Raw genomic sequence first — 25324 nt, forward strand, 5'->3', positions numbered from 1 at the left:
AGTAACAGAAGGAAATTAGGAAGTTGCTATTCATGCGATTCCCCGATATACATACATAAGACTATAAAAGACATTCTTGCGAAAACAGGAAACCCCTGCGTGAAATTACAGGACTTGCTTCTGCAAATCTGCGACATTCTGTACATGGTACAAACACAACATGTATAAAAGTATAGCACTCTATATGCCGAGCGCCATAAAGTGGCTTCACAACAACTGCAGCCATTGTCCCGGGAGAAGGAAGGGGTTTATCTCTGCTGCATTTTATCCCTATATAGAATAGTAGAGAGGACGGTTCAGGACAGGGATGATATGGCACATCAGGCAATGGGAAGGCCCTGACTGTGTTCCAGTAAAGGAGGAGTCTTATAATAGAGAAGCAGGAAGAGATCTCAGTAACGTCAGGCCCTGTTGTCTGCTAGGCCACAAGAAAACCCCGACCTCCCAGGCATCTGATCAGGAAACATACATTATGTGGCCCCTTCTCCTGGCACTATTCTCCATGATGCCCGTCTCCTTCACCACTATGGTTGTGGGGGGTGAGTAATTGCCATGGCTTGTATATAATGTGTGGGTTACAGCTCCCGGACTGTACAGACTGTTATATGTGTTCAATAGCTAGAGTTGATGTAGCAGAGCTGAGTATGTCATTTTGGATAACTTGTCGGATCTGGTGCGTTATCCCCAAAAAAATGTAGACGACTAAAACAACTCCACTTTATGTATAGAAACGCACATTATATATATAAAATGTACTGTATATGGCTCTGCACACATTATTTGCGTCCCATCAGGGCTACCTGTATTTTTTACAGAAAGAATAGTGCAGTCTGCACTGCAGCGCTATTTTTTGCCCATCGGTAATACCAATACTCCAATGGAGAACCGATGGACCTCGTTATAAATCCATGGCGTCCATCACGACCTGTTGGAAAATAGATCTGTTATGGGTCTTAAGTACATTAAGAAAAAGTATCTAATATGAATCTTTCTTTCCTATATTTGTTATAATTATTAATATTATACTATTTTATTTGTATTCTTTTTATAACAAGACATGTTTCTATTTTTATATGACTAGAGGACAAATATTGAGAATTATTTCATTAGATTTGTGAAGAGCTGTGGGAATATAATATGTAATATAATATATGTGTGGCCCAGTTCACACCAAGTTATTTTTTACGTTCTTTGACGTGGGAACCGCGTTGGAAAACGCACCAAAAAACGTCCGAAAACGGCTCGCAGGAAAGAGAAGCGACATGCCCTATCTTCAGGCGTTTATACGTCTATGACCTCCCATTGACATCAATGGGAGGCAGAGGAAGCCTTTTTCGCGGCGCTCAATTCCAGACGGAATTTTGAGGCAGAATTTTCTGTGTGAACAGGGCCCAAATCAGTTTGTGCAAAAATTATTTTGTCATTTGTTGCCTGACTTAGGCCTCATTTACATGTGCGTTGGTATTTCCGTTGTTCTGCTCCGTCAGAGAAAATACCAGAAGCGGCGGTTCTGTTGTACGGCGGACACCATAAGCGCTCTACAGAACCCATTGACTTTAAAGGGTTCCTTCAGGTCTTCGTCTGGCTGTTCGTGGTTTTTACCATGCACAATAGCGCAGCATGCTGCGCTAATGTTTACGGTATTTTCGGCCGGATGTGTGACAGGGGCCCTTGATGGAGCTTCCAATGCAGATATGAACCGTGCATTAGTCTCTGTTTACATCCCATTTTTGCATCCTGTTGAGGTACCTGTATTCTGTTCCTATTCACTGTCTGGATCTTGTTCTTCAACAGGACAGAAAAAAAGGAGCCTGCATAATTTTTTGTGTCCCTCTGCATCCTGTTATAACCCCTTTCCGACATTTCACATACATATACGTCGTAGTCGGGAGGGGAGAGCACGGAGCGGGCTCTTGGGCTGAGCCCACTCCTTACGCTGCGGGTCCAGCTGTATATTACAGTTGACACCCTGCTCTAACGGCCATGATACATCAAAAGGGGTTTTCTATCCAGTAAAAATTGATGACCTATCATCAGGATAGGCCATCAATAGCTGATGGGTTGGGGTCCGACTCCCAGGACCCCCACCGATCAGCTGTTTTGAAATAGGGTGCTGCGCTCATACGACCACTGCTTCCCCTTAATTTCTTCTTGCTCACTGTGAATCATCGACACGCGTGTAGCAGCGATTCACAGGTATTGCAGCCTTTTCTCCCATTCACTTCAATGGGAGAAGAAAGCTGCAGTTCTGCTGCTTCGTTTCAGCGATTCATGGGGGTCTCAGTGGTCCGACCTTCACCGATCAAAGTTTCTGACATGTCAGACGTTTTTTGAAAGTTTAGTTACCCTTTAACATCATGCTGTCTTTTCTTCATAAATCCTTTTTAGTGGTCTGTTTTTCTGATACAGAGCTCCAAATCCTCTACATAGACATAGATATACCGTATTTTTCGGACTATAAGACGCAGTTTTTAGCAAGAAGAAATCCGGGCCGCCTGACTGCTCCTTACTTAACCCCTTCCTGACCCGTGATGTGCCAGCACATCAACCAGCGGGGAGGGGATGGTGTATGGAGCGGACTCACGCGCTGAGCCCGCTCCATACACTGCAGGTGTCAGCTTCTGACACGCTGCACTAACGGCTAGGGACAGTGATGGCGCATGGCCTAGCAGATGCCTGTCCGTTTTAAACAGACAGGCAGTAAGGGTATGTGCACACACACTAATTACGTCCGTAATTGACGGACGTATTTCGGCTGCAAGTACCGGACCGAACACAGTGCAGGGAGCCGGGCTCCTAGCATCATACTTATGTACGACGCTAGGAGTCCCTGCCTCTCCGTGGAACTACTGTCCCGTACTGAAAACATGATTACAGTACGGGACAGTTGTCCTGCAGAGAGGCAGGGACTCCTAGCATCGTACATAAGTATGACGCTAGGAGCCCAGCTCCCTGCACTGTGTTCGGTCCGGGACTTGCGGCCGAAATACGTCCGTCAATTACGGACGTAATTAGTGTGTGTGCACATACCCTAATACACTACAATACAAAAGTATTGCAGTGTATTATAAAAGCGATTGGATGATCGCATAGTAAAGTCCCCTAGTGGGACTAGTAAAAAAGTAAAACAAAAGTTTAATAAAAGTTCATCAATAAATTATATGTACCCCAAAATGGTGCTATAAAAAAATACAACTCGTCCCGCAAAAAAACAAGACCTTATACAGCTATGTCGACGCAAAAATAAATAAGTTATAGCTCTTGGAATGCGACGATGGAAAAACGCAAAAAATGGCTTGGTCATTAAGGTTTAAAATAGGCTGGTCATTAAGGGGTTAAGTAAGTAAGTGGGAACAATTTACTGCCGCAAGTTCTTTTCAAAACTTACCATTGCAAAGAGTCGACTGCGCTCCGTATTGACATCACGCGCCTCACCACAGAGAAGCTGTTCCATCACATTAAGGGGGAGTTTATTAAATGTTTGACCAGATATCGCAGGCTCATTTTTAAGTTGATAATTTTGTATGGCCCGCGAATGATGTTATAAATATCCAAATGGCCCTCAGCAGAAAAAAGGTTCCCCACCCCAGCCATAGAGGCAGCTAAAGTGGCTGCTATGGGGCCCTTGGAGGGTGGGGGCCCAGTCCCATTCCCATTGTTATTAGGTGGCAGCCACCTGTCCAGAGGAACCGCATCGCTAGCAGAGTTAGGGTATGTTCACACAACCTATTTTACGCCTCGAATTACGCCTGAAGAGACGGCTCCCTTACGTCTGCAAACATCTGCCCATTGCTTGCAATGGGTTTTACGATGTTCTGTGCAGACGAGTTGTAATTTTACGCGTCGCTGTCTAAAGACGGCGCATAAAAGACGCCGGCGTCAAAGAAGTGCATGTCACTTCTTGGGAAGTTTTTGGAGTCGTTTTTCATTGACTCCAATGGAAAACAGCTCCAATAACGTCCGTAAAATGCGCAGCGAAAAACGCAAGTACTTGCAAAAACGTCTGAAATTCACGAGCTGTGTTCGCCTGAAAACAGCTCCATAATTTCAGACGTATTTTGCGTTTGTGTGTGAACATAATTGGACCAAGGATCATTGAACGCCAGGCCCTTCTGTCCTCTGTAGTAAAACCCGGCAAAATAATGGGGACCCAGGGTCAGTGTGGTCTTTGCTATGGCCACCCCCTCTCTTCTATGTAGACTGATCCTTCAATGGGATGTAATAATAACATAGCAATGTAAAGGGACAGACCATCAGAGTGGTGATGGGTGAGTATGAAGAGTACTGGGCTACTGGATCATTCCATGTAACTTGTCAAAACTGGGTGTACGGGGTCTATGCCCCAGACCCCATAATGTGACTCCCCAAACCATGACATTGGTCAGGAGATTTACTGCTTCCCTAATTGTTATCATTAACACATTGGTGGTTCAGTGGATGGGCACCAGGGTCTGGCGTTTGCCCCATGCCGCTTGCAAATGTGAGTATGTATCCATGCATATTCTCCAGGACTAGAGGAAAAAAGAAGTGTGCCAGTCTCCGGTAAGTCCCGGTGGCACATGGCTGCATTGGTGGATCAATAGACTGGCAGTGTTAACCCCTTAATGACCGGGCCTAAAAAGGCCTTAATGACCAGCTAAATTTTTCTGTTTTTGCCATAACTTTTTTATTTTTTCATTGATGTGGCTATATGTGGTCTTGTTTTATGCGGGAGAAATAGTATTCTTTTTTTCACAGTTTGGGGGTAGAAAAAAAATAATTTTTACAGCGTGAATATAAGAAAAAGCGTTTCTCTGAATCATTTGTCTGGTTTATTTTTATCCCGTTCACGTTTCACACTAAATAACCTGTTAAATTAATTCTCCAGGTTATTATGGTCATGTAGATACCTAATATGTGTAGGTTTTTTGTTTTGATGTAATGTATGGGCAATAAAATGTATTTAATTCAAAATAATCACTTTTGGCGGGACATTTTTAATTTTTTTTTTTGTTACTTTTTTTTTAATCCCATTAAGGGATAACTTTATTTACAACTTTATCTTTTACTTGTAATGAATTAGTATACTCCTGTATGCTAATACATGATCTTCTGTGTCACTTTGACACAGGCTTCTGTTAGGGCATCACATAGTGTGCCCTAACAGCAGGCAAACTGAACAGACAGTCCCCCAGGGCTGACTGCAGATGGATTCCCCGGTCTTTGATTACGTCACTGGGTTTCCAATGACGTGATCAAAGAGCGGAGTTCCCTTTGATCATGCCGGGGTAACGGACTGCGGCATTTAAAGGGTTAGACAGCTGGGGTCCGAATGTTTTCCGACCCCGGCTGTATTCAGCAGGCTGCTCTAAGATCAGGAGCTGTAAGTTACAGCTCCTGCTTAGTGCTCACAGGAGCGCTCACCAGCCTCTTCTACAGCGACGCCAAAAGACGTCGCTGTAGACAAAGCACCTGCAGCGCCTGCCGTCAAAAGAGTTAAATGGGAATATGGCTGCCATTTATAAGGAGCCATGAGCTTGCACTGTTGAGGTGGCATGTGGTTGGCACTGTTACGGTGGCACTGTGGCAGGCACTGAGTTGGAGCACTCTGGCTGGCACTTTGTAATATGGGCACTAAACTGAGCACATTTCGGAATTTTACTGATCATCGTGAGGGTCATGAGCTGAAAAGTGATGAGGACCATGTATCCCACAGGAATTATTCCATGCAGGTTTATTCTTCTCATAGCACATGTCCTGTCTAGGTTCTTCTCTAGTGCACTCCTGGTCAGTACAGGCATGATTGGGGCGTAGTTGGGGTGGCATGTTCCCTGGCCACAGTATTTAGATACAGGATTAAGGTTGTGATCTAAATTCTTGCCCCAGGTAATGGAGAGAAAAAAAAAACCACACAAAAACAGGCCATACTTATTAAATGGGCAGGTTAAAACCAGTTCCCAACAGGATGCAGACAAGCCACAAATGCTACATAGGGAGAGAGGGCTCAGGGACAATATGCTAGTGATATCCACTCCCACTAATCTGGAGGGGAGGTGGCTGCTCAGTGTTATCACTGCGCACACAACCAAAGCTGCAAACAATGTGTCGGTCGCACGGCGTAGCGTATCTTGCCGGATCACAGCCTATTAGTCACACCCATGCTATTAGATCAGGCGGGCTGCCCTGCACGCCACACCAGACAATGGCACACTCTTGTCCTCCAGCATTACGAGACCTGGCTGCCTCCTGAAAAACGTATACATGATAAACATGAGGTATTAGTTGATATTTTGGCCAAAATCCGAAAGCTCGCAACCCACATCAGGGGTCCTCACCGTCTTGCGAGTCCCTACACTACAACTTTTCGTTCCCTAAATGGAAGCAATTCACCGAAAAATGGGACATATTAATATAGAAAAAAACACAAAAACAGGCCATACTTACTAAATGGGCCGGTTAACACCAGTTCCCAACAGGAGGTAATGGAGGGCTGCGCCGATGGTTTCAGGTATAAAACGAAAGCCTTTTGGGAATGTTTATTTAGGGGGAGCGGCTGACGGCCGATGAGGTTTTTTTTTTTCTCTCGGTGGTTTCTGATTCTTGGCTCACCTGGTACGTTCATCATTTATGTTTCCAGTATGTCTCATTACCTGCGATTACAACGCTGCTCCTGACTAGGTGGTTTCCAGCGCTGTACGTTTATCATGTTAGATGCTGTGAAGTGCATCCTCTGCTTCAATACCTTTTCATGAAGTGATTTATATTGCTGCAATTTCTGAGCAGGGGAATTTTCTTACAGATTACGTGGGATAAATCAAAGCAGAAGTGTGGTTAAAAAGTCTGTGTCTAGTTCTTTCCGGCTGTTTTTTTGTTGCTGCTCTGGCAAATATTTTTAGCTCTTCTCCATTAGGGCACAGCTATGATCAGTGACTCCAGTTTAGTAGCCTTGTCTGTTGGAGTCTAGGGTAGTCTGAAATCCACCTCCTGTCTCACCAGAGGCTCAGACTGCTGCTTGCTAGGGCTTATTTACACGAACGTGATATACGTCCGTGCAACGCGTGTGATTTTCACGCGTGTTGTACGGACCTATGTTAGTCTATGGGGCCGTGCAGACAGTCCGTGATTTTCACGCAGCGGACACACGTGAAACGCACGACAGGTCCTATATTTCTGCGTTTTTCGCGCAACACGCACCCATTGAAGTCAATGGGTGCGTGAAAATCACGTGCACCACACGGAAGCACTTTCGTGGGACGTGCGTGATTCACGCAACAGCAGTAAAAAGTATGAATGGAAACAGAAAAGCACCACGTTCTTTTCTGTTTACAAACGGCGTGTCATAAGGATGGCGGCTGCGCGAAAATCACGCAGCCATGCATCATATGGCGATGACACACGGAGCTGTTAAGTGCCTTTTGCGCGCGCAAAACGCCAGGTTTTTTACGCGCGCAGAACACACACGCTCGTGTAAATACGTTCTTAGGCATACCTCCCAACCATCCCGGGTTCAGCGGGACAGTCCCGGATTCCGGCCGGTGTCCCGCTGTCCCGGGTGGCTGGGGGTATGTAATGCTGTCAACTTTATCTACGTCCTCAGGACGCAGATACAGTTGGACCCAATACTGCAGCAGGGAACCATCAGCTCCCTGCTTCAGAATTAGTTCAGAGCGGAGGAGCAGTGGGAGCTCCTCTGCTCGCCGAGGACTTCCCGGGCACAGCGTTACTTTAACTTACTTTAGATCCACACATTCGGGTTAGCCTCATCCAGCATGGCTAGTCCGTGTGCGAATATCTGCTGGCTTTTCCGCATGGAATCTGTGTCAGTACGTGACATGTCCCTTATTTTTTTCAACGCATTTCGTAGAGATTCGTATTTATTATTGAAGTCAACGGTAGATGGATTTCATGCAGATTTCATGGGTATTTTCCCCGGGAAATCCCTGTGAAATCCCGAACACCTAGGCGGGCCTTATGTTCATGTGTATTTGTTTTTCATGTTTATAGACCTTCCAGCACCGACTAATGTCCACATTGATTCCTACAACATGAAGCATATACTGAGGTGGGATCCTGTGCAAGTGCCAAATCAGCTGCACCCCGTAACGTACAGGGTAGAATGTGAACTGTAAGTAATGCATGATATATATTTCTACGTTGCAGCTGTACTGTATATATGAGCTATGTAATCTATGTCATAAGAAATATTTACAAATGAACAGATTAATTAACGGAATGATTTAGGTGATGAGATGGTTTAGTGGTTAGCACTTAATATTATGTAATAATATAATTATATTGCTCATAATTATATGGTTTAGGATGGTGAAAGGGTTAATGGCAGTGGTATAGGGCAGAAAAGTTTATCTATCATTTATTTTACATAATCTAAATAGGTTCAGAATTCTTATAGGGGTTGGAGCTCTGATACAAAGCTCCAAATCATCTGCATCTCTTTACACGATCATCCTAGTAAACGGAATCGGTCATGTCATTTTAGTCCCCTAAACCGCCACCACGCTGTAATACACAACCTGACAATATTTCTAAATGGGCCCTTGTATAATTTTTTCTGATGCAGCAAAATCTAGAAAATAAACTAAATGCGCTGTATGCATGCGCAGTGCATCGATGAACCGGGCCGAGTACACTGCGCTGCACTGCATCCCCTGGGAGTATAAGGGAACGGCACATGTGGGAAAGTTGCAGGAGGCTGGTAGTGACATAGAGCAGTCAATTAGACAGGGGGATGTCAATCGAGCCTAGAAGAGAGGGTTTGGAGACCGGATTACGTGACTCTTCAGGCCAGCGTCACCGCCCCCATGACTCGCCAACGGTGATTAGCATACAATGCACCATTTTAGAAGTTGATTTTATAAATTTTGTTGCGTCAGAAAAATACATACAGGGGCAGGGGCATAGCTAAAGGCCGATGGGCCCCCGATGCAAAAGTCCTTCTTGGGGCCCCCCAACTTCTTCTCATGGACGATCGCTGGGTGTCGTAAGTGACTCAACAATGCAGCACTAGCAGCCAGGGATGTCGCTAAGGTCTTAAAATGTCCGGGGCAATAGCCCCAATATATATGCCCCCCCAAAAAGAAATGTGTATGTGTCTGTGTATATGTATATATATATATATATATATATATATATATGAGGCAGCATATCTATAGCACTACGACCCTATTGCTATGGATAGGATTAAATCCACTGGCTCATCAGACAGTATCACATATGACAGGCTTAGATACAGCGGCTCGGCAGACAGTCACACATGATAGGATTAGATACAGTGGCTCAGCAGACAGTATCACACATAATAGGATTAGATACAGCGGCTCAGCAGACAGTGTCACACATGATAGGCTTAGATATAGGGCTCAGCTCGCTGACATTGCGGCTCCAGCGCTGGACCCAGGAAAAGTAAGTATAAGAATTGTTTTGCTTTTTTATGTGTTATTAATTATTTTTGTGTCTTTTGTTTTTTTTACAGGTTCGGTCGTTGAACTACGTCTGATTCGAGGACTACTTCGATGACAGCGGTTTTTTATTCTCAATATAATTGTTAATGAGGGTTGTGTGGGGGTTTTTATTTCGATAAAATATTTTTTCTATGTCCGTATATTTTTTTAATACTTTATTACTACCACCTTATTATAAATAGCCGCTGGCTGATTGACAACATCCATTACTAAGGCGAGACTTCATGTTAGACATGAAGAGGCTAACACTAACCCCCATTATTACCCACTGCCACCAGGGGTTGCCGGGTATGATCGGGCGCTGGGGCGGCCGCAGGCTGATATTATTAGGTTGGAACAGCCCAAACACAGTGACCCTTCCCACCCTGGTAATGCTGCCTGCTGCTGCTGTGTTGTATTTGGCTGGTTATAAAAAATGGGGGGACCCCACGTCGTTTTTTCGAATTATTTTTTTATTTTTATTAAATGATGTGAGCCCACTTTTCATAACCAGCCAGATACAACATAGCAGTCGCAGCCTAGCATTACCAGGATGAGATGACCCACTGTTTCTGCCTTTCCCAGCCGAATAATACCAGCATGAGGCCGCCCCAATACCCGACCATCAATAGATATGGTCGGGTACTGGATCGTACCCGGCTCTTCCCGATACCCTTGGTGGTGGTGGGTACCAGGGTAATAATGGGGGTTAGTGTTAGCCTTTTCACCTGCTAACATTAAACCCTGCCTTAGTAATGGACGCTGTGAGTCAGCCAGTGGCCATTACTAGGCAGTAGTAATAAAGTTTGAAAGAAAATACAAAGATATAAAAAATATATTTTATTGAAATAAAAAAACACACAAACTTCGTTATCCATTTTATTGAAAATAAAAAAAGCAGTTATCGAAGTAGTCCTCAAATCCGACATAGTCCAACATCCGAACCCTGCAAGTCCTGCTTGCGCCCTGCTGCTCCATTCATTCTCTATGGCACTGCCGGAGATAGCTGTGTGCTATACTCGGCTGTCTCCGGCATTCCCATAGCCAGTGAATGGAGCCGCAGGTTGCAAGCGGGACCTGCCGCTGCGTTCATTCGGAGGAGAGGGACCCCCGTTCTCATGATCAGTGGGGCTCCCAATGGTCGGACCCCCACAGATCAGCATGTTATCACCTATCCTGTGGTTAGGAGAGAACTTTTAATCTTGGGACCCTTAAGCAGCAACTTGCCTTCTTCCTAGTTCCTTACCATTAAATTGCAGGCTGTGCAGGTCAGGACTACAGAACCAGGTTAGCGCACAGGGACATCATGTACCCCTTCCTCCCAGGCTCTCATGGACAACACAGCTGGCCAGCTATCATCCCTGGTAGCATTTTCAGAAACGTGGGGGGGGGGGGAGGTGGGCAGGCTCTTCTGACACAAAGAAAGAGCAGACGGGTGGCGGAAGTGACTGAGGGAGGAGTCCGTGACGTTCGATTGGCCATGAATTGTCCAAGCGTCACTGACTTCGCGCCCCCCCCCCCGCGGTACTTTTTGAGAGTTAGGAGAGATCCACCCACGTCCTGCAATCCTCCGCTGTTGGTTCCCCCGAATGACTTCCTCCGCTCTTGGTCCCCCCGACAATCCACCGCTCTTGCACTCCCCAGCCAAGTTAGGGACCTGGCTGCACTGCACAGTGTGGTAAGGGGGGCCTCTGGGCCCCCCTGGCTTAGGGGCCCGGTCGCAACTGCGACCCCTATAGCTATGCCACTGTACAGGGGCATGTTTGTACACATTGCCAGGTCATGTATTACAGCATGGTGGCGGTTTAGGGGGCTGAAACAACCTGACAGGTTCCATTTAATGTCTAAAATTCTTTCTACTGCCACTAGGGGGAGCTCACCTCATAGGGATTTATAAAGCTCCCATTTCGGCAAACTCGGTGACAGAAATATATTGTTTTCCTAAACTGTTCAGATGTGGGGTTTCCGTTTCTAGCAAACCCAACTTAAAGGTCCTCACATCCCTGCTTCCATCGCCTATTTTTTTTGTTCAGTTCCCTCCGATCCTGATTAATTGTTCCCCGTTCTTTTATATGGTAATTCACTGCAGTTAGCCAACGGGCGTTTTTGCCCCGAATTACGTCCGAAAATAGCGCTTCAATAGCGCTGACAAACATCTGCCCATTGAAAGCAATGGGCAGACGTTTGTCTGCTCACACGAGGTGTAATTTACGCGCCGCTGTCAAATGACGGCGCGTAAATAGACGCCCGCGTCAAAGAAGTGACCTGTCACTTCTTTGGCCGTAATTGGAGCCGTTATTCATTGACTCCAATGAATAGCAGCGCCAATTACGTCCGTAATGGACGCGGCGTTCAAGCGCCTGCACATGCCGGTACGGCTGAAATTACGGGGATGTTTTCAGGCTGAAACATCCCCGTAATTTCAGCCGTTACAGACGCCCTCGTGTGAATCTCCTCTGCCCTTTCTCCTCCCCCTGCTGCTGTGCAACTCCTGATTGGGCACTGTCGCTAAGCGTCCCTCCTCTTGCCTCACTGGCAGGACGCGGGCAGCCTCCTTGCCCGTCATGTGGCTCTCATGGGAGCCATTGGAATGGAGCGCCAACACTGCCTGCCTATCAGCTCGGCTTACTGTCGCACCTACTCACTACCCGCAATGTTAATGAAAAACACTATGGAAAAACAAGGTCCAAGGGAGAGACACTGGGAAAGGCAAAATCATACACACAAGGGAGACACACAGACGTGAGAGAACATCAGAGTAAATCATTTTGTACTGATCCTGAGTTACAGCCTGTATTCTATTCCAGAGAGGCATTCACAATTCTACAGGCTTCAGAGCTGAAATCTCTCAGTATTCCTTGTTTGTTCAATGTCTGAACAGAGTTTGTTCTGGTGAATCTCATTCTAGGAAGTTTAGTCTTTAAACCAGACACTGTACAGTAATCTGATATAGGAGAAACTAAATGCCCTCCATATTATAGAAGCTCAGCTAAGCTATTAGGGGTGTGTCTGACAACAAGCTTGTAGACTGTTTCTAGTGGCAACCAACAGAGTTATGCAGTAGCTCTGGAGAATAATACACACTGTATCTCAGGATCAGTACAAAATAAATATTATATGTATTTATAAAGTGACTCAACTCTTCATGTAGATTATATTTATACATAATATCCTGTAAAATACTGTTGAACATACCCTGTAAGCTACATTGCTTCGGCTGTACCATATTTTATACATGTGCTATATATTCTAGGATCAATGAAAGTCGTCCGATGTGTGTGGGCATCACTGAGACGCAATGTGATTTTACAGACAAAATAAAACCTTTTTGGAGAGGTGAATATAAAGTCCGAGCTGAGCTGGGGGAGTCGCGGTCTGTCTGGGTCAATGTATCTGAGTTTCAAGCAAGTTTACACAGTAAGTGGCTACTATGATATATCTGACCCATTTCATATTACACGGTTGTCACTGTTGCCAATACTGGAACAATTGTCTAAAATATCTAGCTGGTGCCCCAAAAAATCCAAATTAATGCCTGTATGGTCATGAGTGGGAGGGCGACCTAATCGTAAGGGTTGGAATATTTAAAGGAGTAATCCCACAATAGTAAGTGATGGCATATTGCTAGGATACTCCATCACCTACTGATTGATGGGGGTCAGACTGTTGGTACCCCACGATCCTCAGAATGAAGGAGCAGCAGAGCTGGTTGGGCACTTCATATCTCTCACAGATTTTTCCTGTGCAGTGAGGCTCCTGACCACCAGCTGTGCAGGAAACTACAATACAGCCCCATTCACTTAAGGCCCTTTTACACCGGCCGATAGTCGCGGCGAGCGCCGATCAACAAGACATCGTTGATCGGCGCTCGTTTGCTCCTGTCACAAGGAGCTATGGCTGGGGACGAACGGTCGTTACTCCGATCGCTCGTCCCCATACGTTATTATCAAGTCAACGATAATATTTTACTTTTTTAAAACGATACGACCAGCAGATGATCGAGTGTTTGCTCGTTCATCTGCTGATCGTTCCCCTGTTTACACAGGACAATTATCGGCAACGAGCGTTATATGAACTCTCATCTGCACCATAATCGCCCAATGTAAAACCCCCTTTAGATAGAGCTGCAGAAAGAGTTTTCTGTGCAGGGAATAAGCTAAAGGAACCCTGTTTACTTCAGTCTCAAGATTTGGGAGGGTCCTAGAGGTCCAAACCCCACCCATCATATTGCTAAGGCCAGCACATTATTAGATGGGAATACCCCTTTAAGAAATGTATAGATAGCTGTGAAATAGTACTGATTATTAAATAGGAGATGGAACTGCTGGTCATATTGATTTTTAACACAGCTGACCCCTATGCTATGTGGGTGTCCATGTTTCTCACTCCACTTGTGAGGATAGCCCAATATGGCTTAGATCATGTTCACACCAGCGTCATTGTTTCTGTTTATAAGAAAGCCATGACGCTGTGACATATCTGCTGTCTGATGGACCCTATTGACTTTAATGGGGCCCGTTGGGGTTTTCACAATTTTTGACTGCAAGACTAGCGCTGCAGACTCCACTATACTTGCAAATAAAAGTGATGGGACTTTGAATTTAGTGAACATAGCCGTATGCACTTGGCATTATTTGATGACATCTCTATTTTTTAGAAAATGTTGCTTTTTGTTTTTTTTTGTCCTTTCTGTGCCCGCTTTGCCGCATACCCCACTTATGGTATGCCAGGATTTGTGGCAGAATATACTATTGAAGTTACCCTTTAAAACACTGGAAAATTCTAAAACAGAGAAACCAAACTTTGACATGTCCTAGATAAGTGGAAGTAGTGCTCGTGTCAGCGCTCAGCCGCTTCGTGTCTGTTCGGCGTTCTGAGAAAAGCCGAGCAGAGCCGATCAGAAACAGAACAGCACAGCGCCCCCCTTAGTGCTTCTGCCACTTCGTTTTAGCGAACTGTGGGGGTCTCAGTGCTCGGACCCCACTGAACAAATCTTCTGACATGTTACTATGACACGTCAAAAGATTAACGAAGTTTAGTTACCATTTAATAACTTTTATGTGTTATCTCACTTTTTGGCTTTTCTCTTTGTATTAGGTTTTGTCATTGCCTAGCCTGTTAAATAAAATGTTGTTATAAGTTTCGTTTTCTTCTGCTTTGCAGCAAAAATTGGTCCTGTACAGTCCCTCATCTTGAAATCCCATGCAAACACAGTGACGGTAGATTTTTCACCCCCGTTTTCACCAATCCCACAAAATTTTAAATTCAAATACTGGCTGTATTACTGGAAGAAAGGCACTGAAGATAAGGTGCGTAACCTGGATCTCTTGAGCAAATGTTTAACATTTGGGTATGAACATAGGGAAGGCCCTACGTGGTGGAGGCTAAAAGGATTTTCCCCATTTTGCCTTATAATCTGTACCTGGATTTTCCAATAATAACTTGTATTAGAGAATTATTTCTCTAAGGTGGAGCTTGTCTTTAAGACCATGTTATATAATCATAAGAGGCATTTTGTATATTTTGAAAATGTTCCTTAAAGGCATCTGAATCCCTCACTGTGGCCCCGAGGGGTAAAGGGCTCACATATGACATCATAGAGGGGGGGGGGGAGGTCACCCGGTTGGGACGCTCCTCTATGAGCCAGAATAGAGAGCCACTTCTGAATGACCACCATGTAATTCTACATTTCCCCTGTAGAGGGTGCTGCAGGAGAAATGTCTGACTGGCCGTGGCAAAATCAGCTGTTTGTGGCTCCAGTCTGACAAAACAGCTACTTGAATAGAATAAGAATAGAATAATAACCCATTGATGCCCCATTTGGAAAGCATGCAACCCTCAGTGACTCCTCTAGAGCAATTCACTATTGTCATGTATGTCCTGTCGGATATTGACATATTATGTAATGTGACCCACAGACAGAGGTTCCTTTAAGAGTGTCAACACACTACATCATGGGCGACCTGGAAGAACTGACCGAGTTCTGTGTGCAAGTAAAAGCTTCCACTGATTATATAGAAGGTCAAACAAGTGATCCCCAATGTGCAAAGACAATGATTAGAGGTAATTCAACCCATATGAAAACATTATCCGAATTATTGAATGAGTGCAATAATCACACCTGATTTATCGTTGTGGAGCCCTGGCTTTAGGGGGAAATATGGATATGCAGTGGACCTATAGATTATCAAAACAAACTCTGGCTATCAGTTGTATCTATGCAGACATTGATCTCTCAAAGGAACACTCCAGGAAAAACGATATACTGTGTTATACCTAGTGCATGGCCTGAAGGGGGCAGTGCATGACACATCTTTTGGTGTTATTTGGATCCCTGTGTCATGCACCGCCCCCTCAGGCCCTGCATTAGCATAACATCAGTTTTTCCTGGAGTGTTCCTTTACATCATAACACGAGATTAGTGTCCCAGAATTTACTAACCAAGGTGCCCAAGTATACAACAAATTTTATCTAAAATTATTAAAAAAAAATAATATTTTCAGATGTTTCCTAATTATTTATATTTCAAGGAAAGCTGAATAACAGTCAATATGTTTACTACTATAGCTCCAGTTGTCACTAAGCCTGAGCCTTAGGCGGCAAAGGACTTGGCTAGTTAGATTAACCATTTAGGAGTCTGGGAAAGTAAAATGACCATCACAGTGAGAGCTGAAAGGGTGGATGCACTAGTTGTCACCCAGCTTTCTGAAACACAGATGTAACTTAGAAAAATCTAAAAAGAATCTTTGACAAAAGAAGACGACTAATTATGTTTGAATTCACACGCTGCAGATTGTTTATTTTACATCTAGAGATGTTTATACTTTTATACTTCTATTTATTCTTTTTTTTTTCTCCCAATATTCAGAATACACTGGAAACGATTTGGCTGTGATTATTGTCTGTGTTATCCTTGTCTGTGTGATCTGCTCAGTCGCTGGACTCCTACTTTATAAAAAACATGTTCTTATTAAGCATTTTCTGTATCCGCCTTTCAGGATGCCAAATCACATACAGGAGGTGAGTATGTGGGTGGTTATTTCTGTCATTTTGAAGGAACCCCAGTAGGGACTTAAAGGGTACAATAGGACAGGGGCGTAGACATTAGTCATTGTGCCACCTAACAAAACTCTGAATGAGCCCCACTCCCCACCGAGAGGTCTGTCAAATGTACTACACCTTTATCACTATGGAGAGCTAACTGCCTATGGACTTTAACAACAAGTAAAGGGGCTCTCCGCTTTGGACAATCCCCTCTTTTTAGAAGGGTGCCAGACAATAAGCTGATCACAAAGCCCCCCCCCCTCTGGGACCCCCAGCGATCAGTTGTCATCTGTGTGGAAACCTGGCAGTAAGTGTTCAGTTTCCGTGCAGCGCCACCACAGGGTAAACTAAGCATTACACAGTGCGCATACAAATCAATGGGTTGTCTGTGTAATGCAGTGCAGGACAGGTGCTCCAGAGAGAGAGAGAGAGAGACTCTCTTTGTAGCCGCTCTCCACTCTGGCCACGAGGTAAGGATCCTGAACATTAACTCACGATTCTCTAATAGGTTATATGAAAATAGGTTTTCTAAACTGGACAACCCCTTTAAGCATTTACGGCATATGCACAGGACATGCCATAAATGCCTGAATACAGCGGGTCTCACCTCTGGGACCCTCACACGTCGGCAAAACGGGGATCCAAGCAGCATTCTCTCTAGCGTTCAATAGAGAGGTGCTGCTTGCTCGGCTCTTTCTGTTACTCCCATAGCTATTTGACTATAGATGGACGCACAAACTGGTCTTTTTAGCAAGGGAGCATTGGGATAATACATAATTAAAACTCCCTGCCAGTACCTTGAAATCCGATCAGCAGACTGCAGGCTGGTTTCTAATACCTGTAGTCTGACCTCCAGAGGCATAGCTAGGCTTTTCTTCATCATGGTCAAGGCAAAGGGTCAGTTAGCACCCAATGTCGCCCACTCACAGCTAGCCCCTTGTCAACTACTCCGCCGCTAATCTTTGACTGTTCTTGTAATGGATCCCCCTGCTCTCTATGTCCACCAATGACAGGTTACGCAATGTTTTGTTAGCCAAGGCTGAATATGTATGCTGCAACTACTAATCCAGAGATTACCCAAATTCTACTAACAAGTTGACGCCTATGCTGTACACTATGTCGGTATTAATGATGATGTTGATCTATTACAGTTCTTACAGGATCGTCCAGAGCAGCCATATGAGGCCATGTGTGATCCCGCTCCTAAAGAAGAACATTATGATCATATTTCGGTTGTAGAAGTGCCGCTCTTTCAGGAGGTTAACCAAATTTCTGCTGAACCAAACCAAGTGTCTGCTGAGAAAACCTGAAGACGGACTGACTAAACATTGGCACAACTCACGCTATGCAGATCATCGCAGATATGAAGCCTCTGCAGACACCACATTACATTCAGTGCACACATCCTGAGCTCTGGGACCTATAATACGTAAACTCTCAGGACAAATTTGTGCCATGTTTAAGATGTGTCTATGGTAACGAAGCTGATTCATAGGCATGACACCTGGCACAGAACAACATCGGTACTGGATACCCAGATGAGGATGTGGGACAATTGTCGCTTTTGTAATAATTCAGGTTATTGTCTGAAGACAAATCAATGTACTCATCCTGTGTGTTCCCCGATGTTCAGATTGTCAGTCGGGGACTTTGTTGTATTTGTAGGATGGTCCTTTGTTGTTCAGTGGTTTGCTGTATATTTTGTGGTCCACATGCTGGTATGATTGTGGTTGCAGTATTCTGGTCCTTATGGAGACTGAGTCTCCTGCACCTTCCCTATAGGCTACAGGCTTAAGCCGGAGAAGACACTTGAGTGAGAGGGGTGCGGCAGACAGAAGAGCCAAGGTTCGACACTCGGGAAATAAATAAAGTGGAGTCTATGGCCTCATGCACACGACCGTATTTTCATCCATCCGTAAATACTGTCCGTAAATACGGATCCGTAGTCATCCGCAACTTATCCGCATATATATATGGGACGGTATCCACAAATATGGTCAGTGGATCCGCAAAAAGAAGAAAACCACAAATGATGTGCAACGCTAGGTGCACATCCGTAGCCGTCTGTAATTACGGAAGCGCCCATAGACTTCTATGCCATAGTCTAGTTCATAATTACGGACAATAATAGGACATGTTTTATATTTTACGGATCATTTCTACGAACGGACACCCATCTGTAAAAATACGGAAAGGTGTTCATAGCCCATAGAAATGAATGGGTCCGTAATTACGGATGAAAAATATGGTCGTGTGCATGGGGCCTAAGTCTGGACATAGTGAGCTCCACCAGCTAGAAGGATATAGGCACAGCCCAAGTAGGTGATTAGATAAGTGATTACCACAAGTGATAATGAACATCAGGCTTGTCTGCCAGCTCTTGCTTGAGGGTTGAAGTCTTAGGTAAGAGTGTGGAGATATGAGGCAGACAAGAGTCTGCTAAGGAAGTTATCATGGAGCAATCTACGCCCTGATCGGATGCACCTTACGAAGAAGGGTCAGGGCACAGTTCAAGGCTGGATACTTAGTGAAAATGAATATCAGTATAGAGGCCTCCTAGCGTTCAACTGAAGTTTGGATGCTTGGGGAGGTCTGGAGGAAGATAGGAAAGTCTCTTTTGTTTTGGTGTCACTAGGTCCTATAAGTTGAACTGGTAAACTTACCTTCATAGCACTGAAGTCTCCCTGATTCCAGCATTGTTTTTATTTTTTACCTTGACCACCCCGTTCCAGAGATACAGTGAAGGAAATAAGTATATGATCCCTTGCTTATTTTGTAAGTTTGCCCACTGTCAAAGACATGAACAGTCTAGAATTTTTAGGCTAGGTTAATTTTACCAGTGAGAGATAGATTATATATAAAAAAAAAAAGAAAATCACATTGTCAAAATTATATATATTTATTTGCATTGTGCACAGAGAAATAAGTATTTGATCCCTTTGGCAAACAAGACTTAATACTTGGTGGCAAAACCCTTGTTGGCAAGCACAGCAGTCAGACGTTTTTTGTAGTTGATGATGAGGTTTGAACACATGTTAGATGGAATTTTGGCCCACTCCTCTTTGCAGATCATCTGTAAATCATTAAGATTTCGAGGCTGTCGCTTGGCAACTCGGATCTTCAGCTCCCTCCATAAGTTTTCGATGGGATTAAGGTCTGGAGACTGGCTAGGCCACTCCATGACCTTAATGTGCTTCTTTTTGAGCCACTCCTTTGTTGCCTTGGCTGTATGTTTCGGGTCATTGTCGTGCTGGAAGACCCAGCCACTAGCCATTTTTAATGTCCTGGTGGAGGGAAGGAGGTTGTCACTCAGGATTTGACGGTACATGGCTCCATCCATTCTCCCATTCATGCGGTGAAGTAGTCCTGTGCACTTAGCAGAGAAACACCCCCAAAACATAATGTTTCCACCTCCATGCTTGACAGTGGGGACGGTGTTCTTTGGGTCATAGGCAGCATTTCTCTTCCTCCAAATACGGCGAGTAGAGTTAATGCCAAAGAGCTCAATTTTAGTCTCATCTGACCACAGCACCTTCTCCCAATCACTCTCAGAATCATCCAGATGTTCATTTGCAAACTTCAGATGGGCCTGTACATGTGCCTTCTTGAGCAGGGAGACCTTGCGGGCACTGCAGGATTTTAATCCATTACGGCGTAATTTGTTACCAATGGTTTTCTTGGTGACTGTGGTCCCAGCTGCCTTGAGATCATTAACAAGTTCCCCCCGTGTAGTTTTCGGCTGAGCTCTCACCTTCCTCAGGATCAAGGATACCCCACGAGGTGAGATTTTGCATGGAGCCCCAGATCGATGTCGATTGACAGTCATTTTGTATGTCTTCCATTTTCTTACTATTGCACCAACAGTTGTCTCCTTGTCACCCAGCGTCTTACTTATGGTTTTGTAGCCCATTCCAGCCTTGTGCAGGTCTATGATCTTGTCTCTGACATCCTTAGAAATCTCTTTGGTCTTGCCCATGTGGTACAGGTTAGAGTCAGACTGATTCATTGAGTCTGTGGACAGGAGTCTTTTATACAGGTGACCATGTAAGAGCTGTCTTTAATGCAGGCACCAAGTTGATTTGGAGCGTGTAACTGGTCTGGAGGAGGCTGAACTCTTAATGGTTGGTAGGGGATCAAATACTTATTTCTCTGTGCACAATGCAAATAAATATATATAATTTTGACAATGTGATTTTCTTTTTTTTTTTTTATATAATCTATCTCTCACTGGTAAAATTAACCTAGCCTAAAAATTCTAGACTGTTCATGTCTTTGACAGAGGGCAAACTTACAAAATCAGCAAGGGATCAAATACTTATTTCATTCACTGTATGTTGGGTTTTCTCATTCTATACTAATTTGCTGTAGTTAGCTAACAGGGCGTGAACTACCCTCAAGCTGCCTTGTGCTGATTGGTCAGAATCAGAGGCAGGGAAATTAGCTCCACCTCTTTGGCTAACTAGAGGAAATTAGCATATAGGGAGCCAACACAAGAGAGGGCCACATCTCTGGAATGGGGGTTCCTGTAAAAAAATAAAAAACAGCGCTGGAATCAGTTCAACTTATTTGACCTAGTAACAAGTCCTCTTTAAGAAAGGCTGAGAGGCAAAGGTCAAGACAGTGAGTCGATGAGCACTTAATACAAGGCATTAGATATAATGTCTTCGGGAACAAGAGATGGTGAAGCTGATAGAAATGCCCATTCTTACTTCCTGAGGTGCTGTTTTGGAGAAAACTTCCTAATTGCATGCATCTCTATCAGGAAGCATACAGTGTATGAAAGTGAGTAGATGCTACAGTAGGTTGAGAGTATGTAGGTGGTGAAGCTGATATACATTGAATGGCCACTTTATTAGAGACACCCATCTAGTGGTGCTTGGACTTCCTTTTGGCCTTCAAAACTGCAGCAATTTGTCGGGGCATAGATTTCACTAGGTGTTGAAATCGTTCAGCAGGAATATTGGCCCATGCGGACAGGATAGCTTCTCGCAGTTGCCACTAAAGTTCTATCGCTACAAGGTAAATAGCTGCCATGAATGGATGAACTTGGTCGCCCACAATGCTTAGGTAAGCCCTACTGTTCAAACATCCAAAACATTCCCCATAGCATCACACCACCTCCACCAGCCCGAATTATTGACATCGGACAGGAAGGGTTTATCGATTTATGCTGCTTGTGCCAAATTCTCACCCTCCCATCTGCATGATGCCACAGAAATCTTGCCAGGTGATGTTTTTCCACTGCTCAGTAATCCCATTTTTTACCTCTTTTACCTACTATGTTTTGTCTTTCTGTTTCCCTTATACAGCAATGGCGCTGTAACTGGTTGTCTGCTGTTAAAGACCTTCCGTGCTAAGGAACGACGAGTTATGTGTTCGCACATGTTAGTTGGAGCACCAGCGTTGTATTGTACTACAATTTGCTTGATGGTACCGCCTGTCCGTCGGAACGATTCTTGACATCCTCCTCTGTCCCCTTTTGTCGATGAGTGGTTGACGTCCACAGGATCCCCTTTCACTGGATATTTTTTCTGGATCACACCATTCCCGGTATACTCTCTACACCATTGCACGAGAAAACCCCACAAAGTTGGCAGTTTTTTACATACTGGCCATGTGTAGTCTAGCACCCATGACCATACCTCGTTCCAAGTCGACCAGATTGCTCGATTTTCCCTTTCTAATGTGGATTCACACTGATACTGAATCACGGAAAACTTGCTCACTTGATTTCATTTTACACTCCGGGGGCACGTGTCTAATTTCCATGCAGGGTAACTCCAATCATGAAAAGGCAGGCGTCTCTAATAAAATGGCCATTCAGTGTAAGTCTATGCCCACCACCAGGGAAGCCATCATGGTGGAGCCTGTGTTTCGATGGATCCTAGCTCCACTATCTATAATAAGCCTCAATGTATCTTTGCGGATTGAGCTTGGTGTGTGATACGTAAAGTTTTAACTCTTATGTTCATGTTATAAAACTCCACGTTTTATAATAACTTGTTGGTTTACCGAGGCCTTCGAAGGCCATAGAGATTTGCCACTTTAGAATCCTTGGAGCAGCATGGCGTCCTGATCATTACTATGTGCTGCAATAACGGAGACTGTCCATGTAAGAGGCTGTTACATGTTCTGCAGGCAAATATAATCTGTGTAGTAGAGCGTTCGTTCAGTATTATAAGAGGCCACTCCACCGGTCAAAGACCTCATTTAAAGTGCACTTCTATTTTTAGTGCGAAAACTTGACACATGAGTCTTTAGCACTTGAGATTTGCCATGGGGGCTGGCCGGGGAGCAGGGAGCAACGTTTGGGTATAGGTTATGTTTCATTTCAGCCGGTCTAGCGGTACTGTGAGGAAAACGGGGGAATTTTGTGTGTATAATTGTATAATTGTAACCACTAGTTCAATTTTATTAAGGTAAATGCCCAACTTATATGGGGTGTTTCCAGTGATAAATTGTTGCGATTAATTGGTTTATTGAGCCTGACCTGAACTACGCTGTAATTGAGGGTCACACGCAAGTCACTCTAAAATTACGAGAGTGCAGCCAATGTAAGTGACCTTGCGGTGGTCACAAAAATTCTGAGATGAAATGCAATTTTTTTGCACTATAATAATAAAAAAGTGGCCGATTAGATCATATTGGTCTGCTGATGCTAGGGGGGACACTGTTCAATCATTGTCTTCTCCAATTATTTTCTGTGTGTACATGTAGTACATTGATGTGAATTGATCTTATAAGACTTTGAAGTACCGTGAAGTATTAGTATATTGCTAATTCCTCAATTATGATTGCAAGATTCTGTTCTCCGTTTCTACAGAATTAGAGTGAACATTTTTGACGGCCAAATCCTGTGGAACTATGCCTTGAGTTTTTATTAATGATATGACAGAAATGCACTATTAATGAATAAAACTATTAAGATGTTTTATATATGGTGGTTTGCACTTGTCATTGTGTAAGGAGTCCTGCAAACCCCTGGTGTCTTGTACAAATCGGGTAGAGAACACAAGGTTACATCATCTCCTGGTTCCTTTTATGCGTGACTGGGCACTTACCAGTGGGCAGGGGCATAGCTATTGAGAGTACAGCAATAGTAGTTACAAACGGGCCCTGGTACCTGAGAGAGCCCAAAGAGCCCTCTGGCACATAAGAAGACCCAGTAAATGGCAGGTGGAGACCCTGTTACAGATGCATTGATGCCCAGGAACCTTAAACTATGCCTTTGCCTGTGGGGCTTAATTTAAAAAAAGGGACTTAGTTTGCCTGGTGTCTATTGCAAACCCAGCAGTGGAAGAAGGTTTCTGCTGCAGCAAGAGGCCACCCAGCCCCAGAGATGGTAGCCTAAACCCTGGCCAATTTCCTTTAGGTTATTGTTCAGATTCACTAGCACAGGAGGGGGAGACAAAATGGACACCTTCTTGGACATACGACTTGTTTTTGTTTAATCCTTCGGACTACATGGGTTGTCCGGGACATTTAAAAAAAACAGGCTGCAGCCAAGGGATGTGCTAAAATAAAATAAATGATACTCGTCGAGGTAAAGCATCGGAGCAGTGGTGTTGGATCGACAGCGGATTTACCAGGTGAGTAGAACTTCTTTTGACATTTTGGCACATCTCTTGCATGCAGCCTGTCTTTTAAATATCGCCGAAAAAAAACCTTGAGGGGATGTTCACACTTAGGCCTCATTTACACGAACGTGATATACGTGCTTTTCACGCGGGTCGCACGGACCTATACAAGTCTATGGGGGCATGCAGACAGTCCGTGAGTTTTGCTCAGCGTGAGTGCGCTGAAAAAAACTCACGACATGTTCTAAAATTCTGCGTTTTTCGTGCATCACGCACCCATTGAAGTCAATGGGTGCGGGAAAACCACGAAGGTCGCACTGAATCACTTCCGTGCGAACTGCGTGATTCGCGCAAGAGCTGTCAAACTGAATGTAAACAGAAAAGCACCACGTGCTTTTCTGTTTACAAACATCCGAACGGAGTGTGTTAGAGATGAGCGAACCGAACTTCACCGGGTACGGCCGAACTAGTTTTGACCGAACCCGGCAGGAGACAGTCACTGTCCAGGGTGCTGAAAGAGTTAAACTGGTTCAGCACACTGGACAGTGACTTCCGATCCCAATATACGTGAACGTGTAAAAAAAAAAAAAAGTTCTGACTTACCGATAACTCCCGGCTTCTTCCTCCAGTCTGACCTCCCGGGATGACAATTCAGTCCAAGTGACAGCTGCAGCCAATCACAAGCCAAGCACAGGCTGCAGCGGTCACATAGACTGCCGCGTCATCCAGGGAGGTGGGGCCAGATGTCAAGAGAGGCGCGTCACCAAGGCAACGGCCGGGAAGTTCTCGGTAAGTACGAACCTCTTTTTTTTTAAACAGGTTACTCGATATGGTGATCGGAATTCACTGTCGAGGGTGCTGAAAGAGTTACTGCCGATCAGTTAACTCTTTCAGCACCCTGGACAGTGACTGACGTCGACTAGCCTCATCTCTATGATGGCGGCTGCGCGAAAATCACGCAGCCGCGCATCATACACGGATGACACACGGAGCTGTCAAGTGCCTTTTGCGCACGCAAAACGCTGCGTTTTTTTGCGTGCGCAAAACGCACACGCTCGTGTAAATCAGGCCTTAGGGATATTCTGCAGATTTTCTGTCCAGATTTGCCGGCCGAAAATCTGTAGCATATTTCATTAGTAGCAAAGTGAATGAGATTTATAAAAAAGATCATCCACACAAAAAATGTTCCAGAGAAAATGTTCCGAAATTGACATGCAGTGCAGCCTGTCAATATACAGTAAGTTGCGGAGTCATTACAGATTTGTT

The 25324-nt window shown here is 44.5% G+C and overlaps 1 protein-coding gene across 2 annotated transcripts; it reads left to right on the forward strand.

The window, feature by feature from the left end:
* The first annotated feature begins 256 nt into the window (after positions 1-256).
* IFNGR2 (interferon gamma receptor 2) lies at positions 257-23417 on the forward strand. 2 transcript variants are annotated; one of them, XR_012881603.1, is made up of 8 exons: positions 257-539; positions 7984-8104; positions 12691-12854; positions 14601-14746; positions 15356-15500; positions 16306-16457; positions 17633-18059; positions 21791-23417. XR_012881603.1 is itself a non-coding variant. In XM_075854574.1 (7 exons), exons 1-7 carry the CDS (start codon positions 308-310, stop codon positions 17789-17791), a joined length of 1119 nt encoding a protein of 372 aa, XP_075710689.1. In that variant the 5' UTR covers positions 257-307; the 3' UTR covers positions 17792-19296. The 2 variants fall into 2 exon arrangements, 1 of the variants encoding a protein (XP_075710689.1); XM_075854574.1 differs by lacking the exon at positions 21791-23417 and having other exon boundaries at positions 17633-19296.
* Positions 23418-25324: the final 1907 nt, after the last annotated feature.

Source organism: Rhinoderma darwinii, chromosome 2, assembly GCF_050947455.1.
Source record: "Rhinoderma darwinii isolate aRhiDar2 chromosome 2, aRhiDar2.hap1, whole genome shotgun sequence".
NCBI classification, from domain to species: domain Eukaryota; kingdom Metazoa; phylum Chordata; class Amphibia; order Anura; family Rhinodermatidae; genus Rhinoderma; species Rhinoderma darwinii.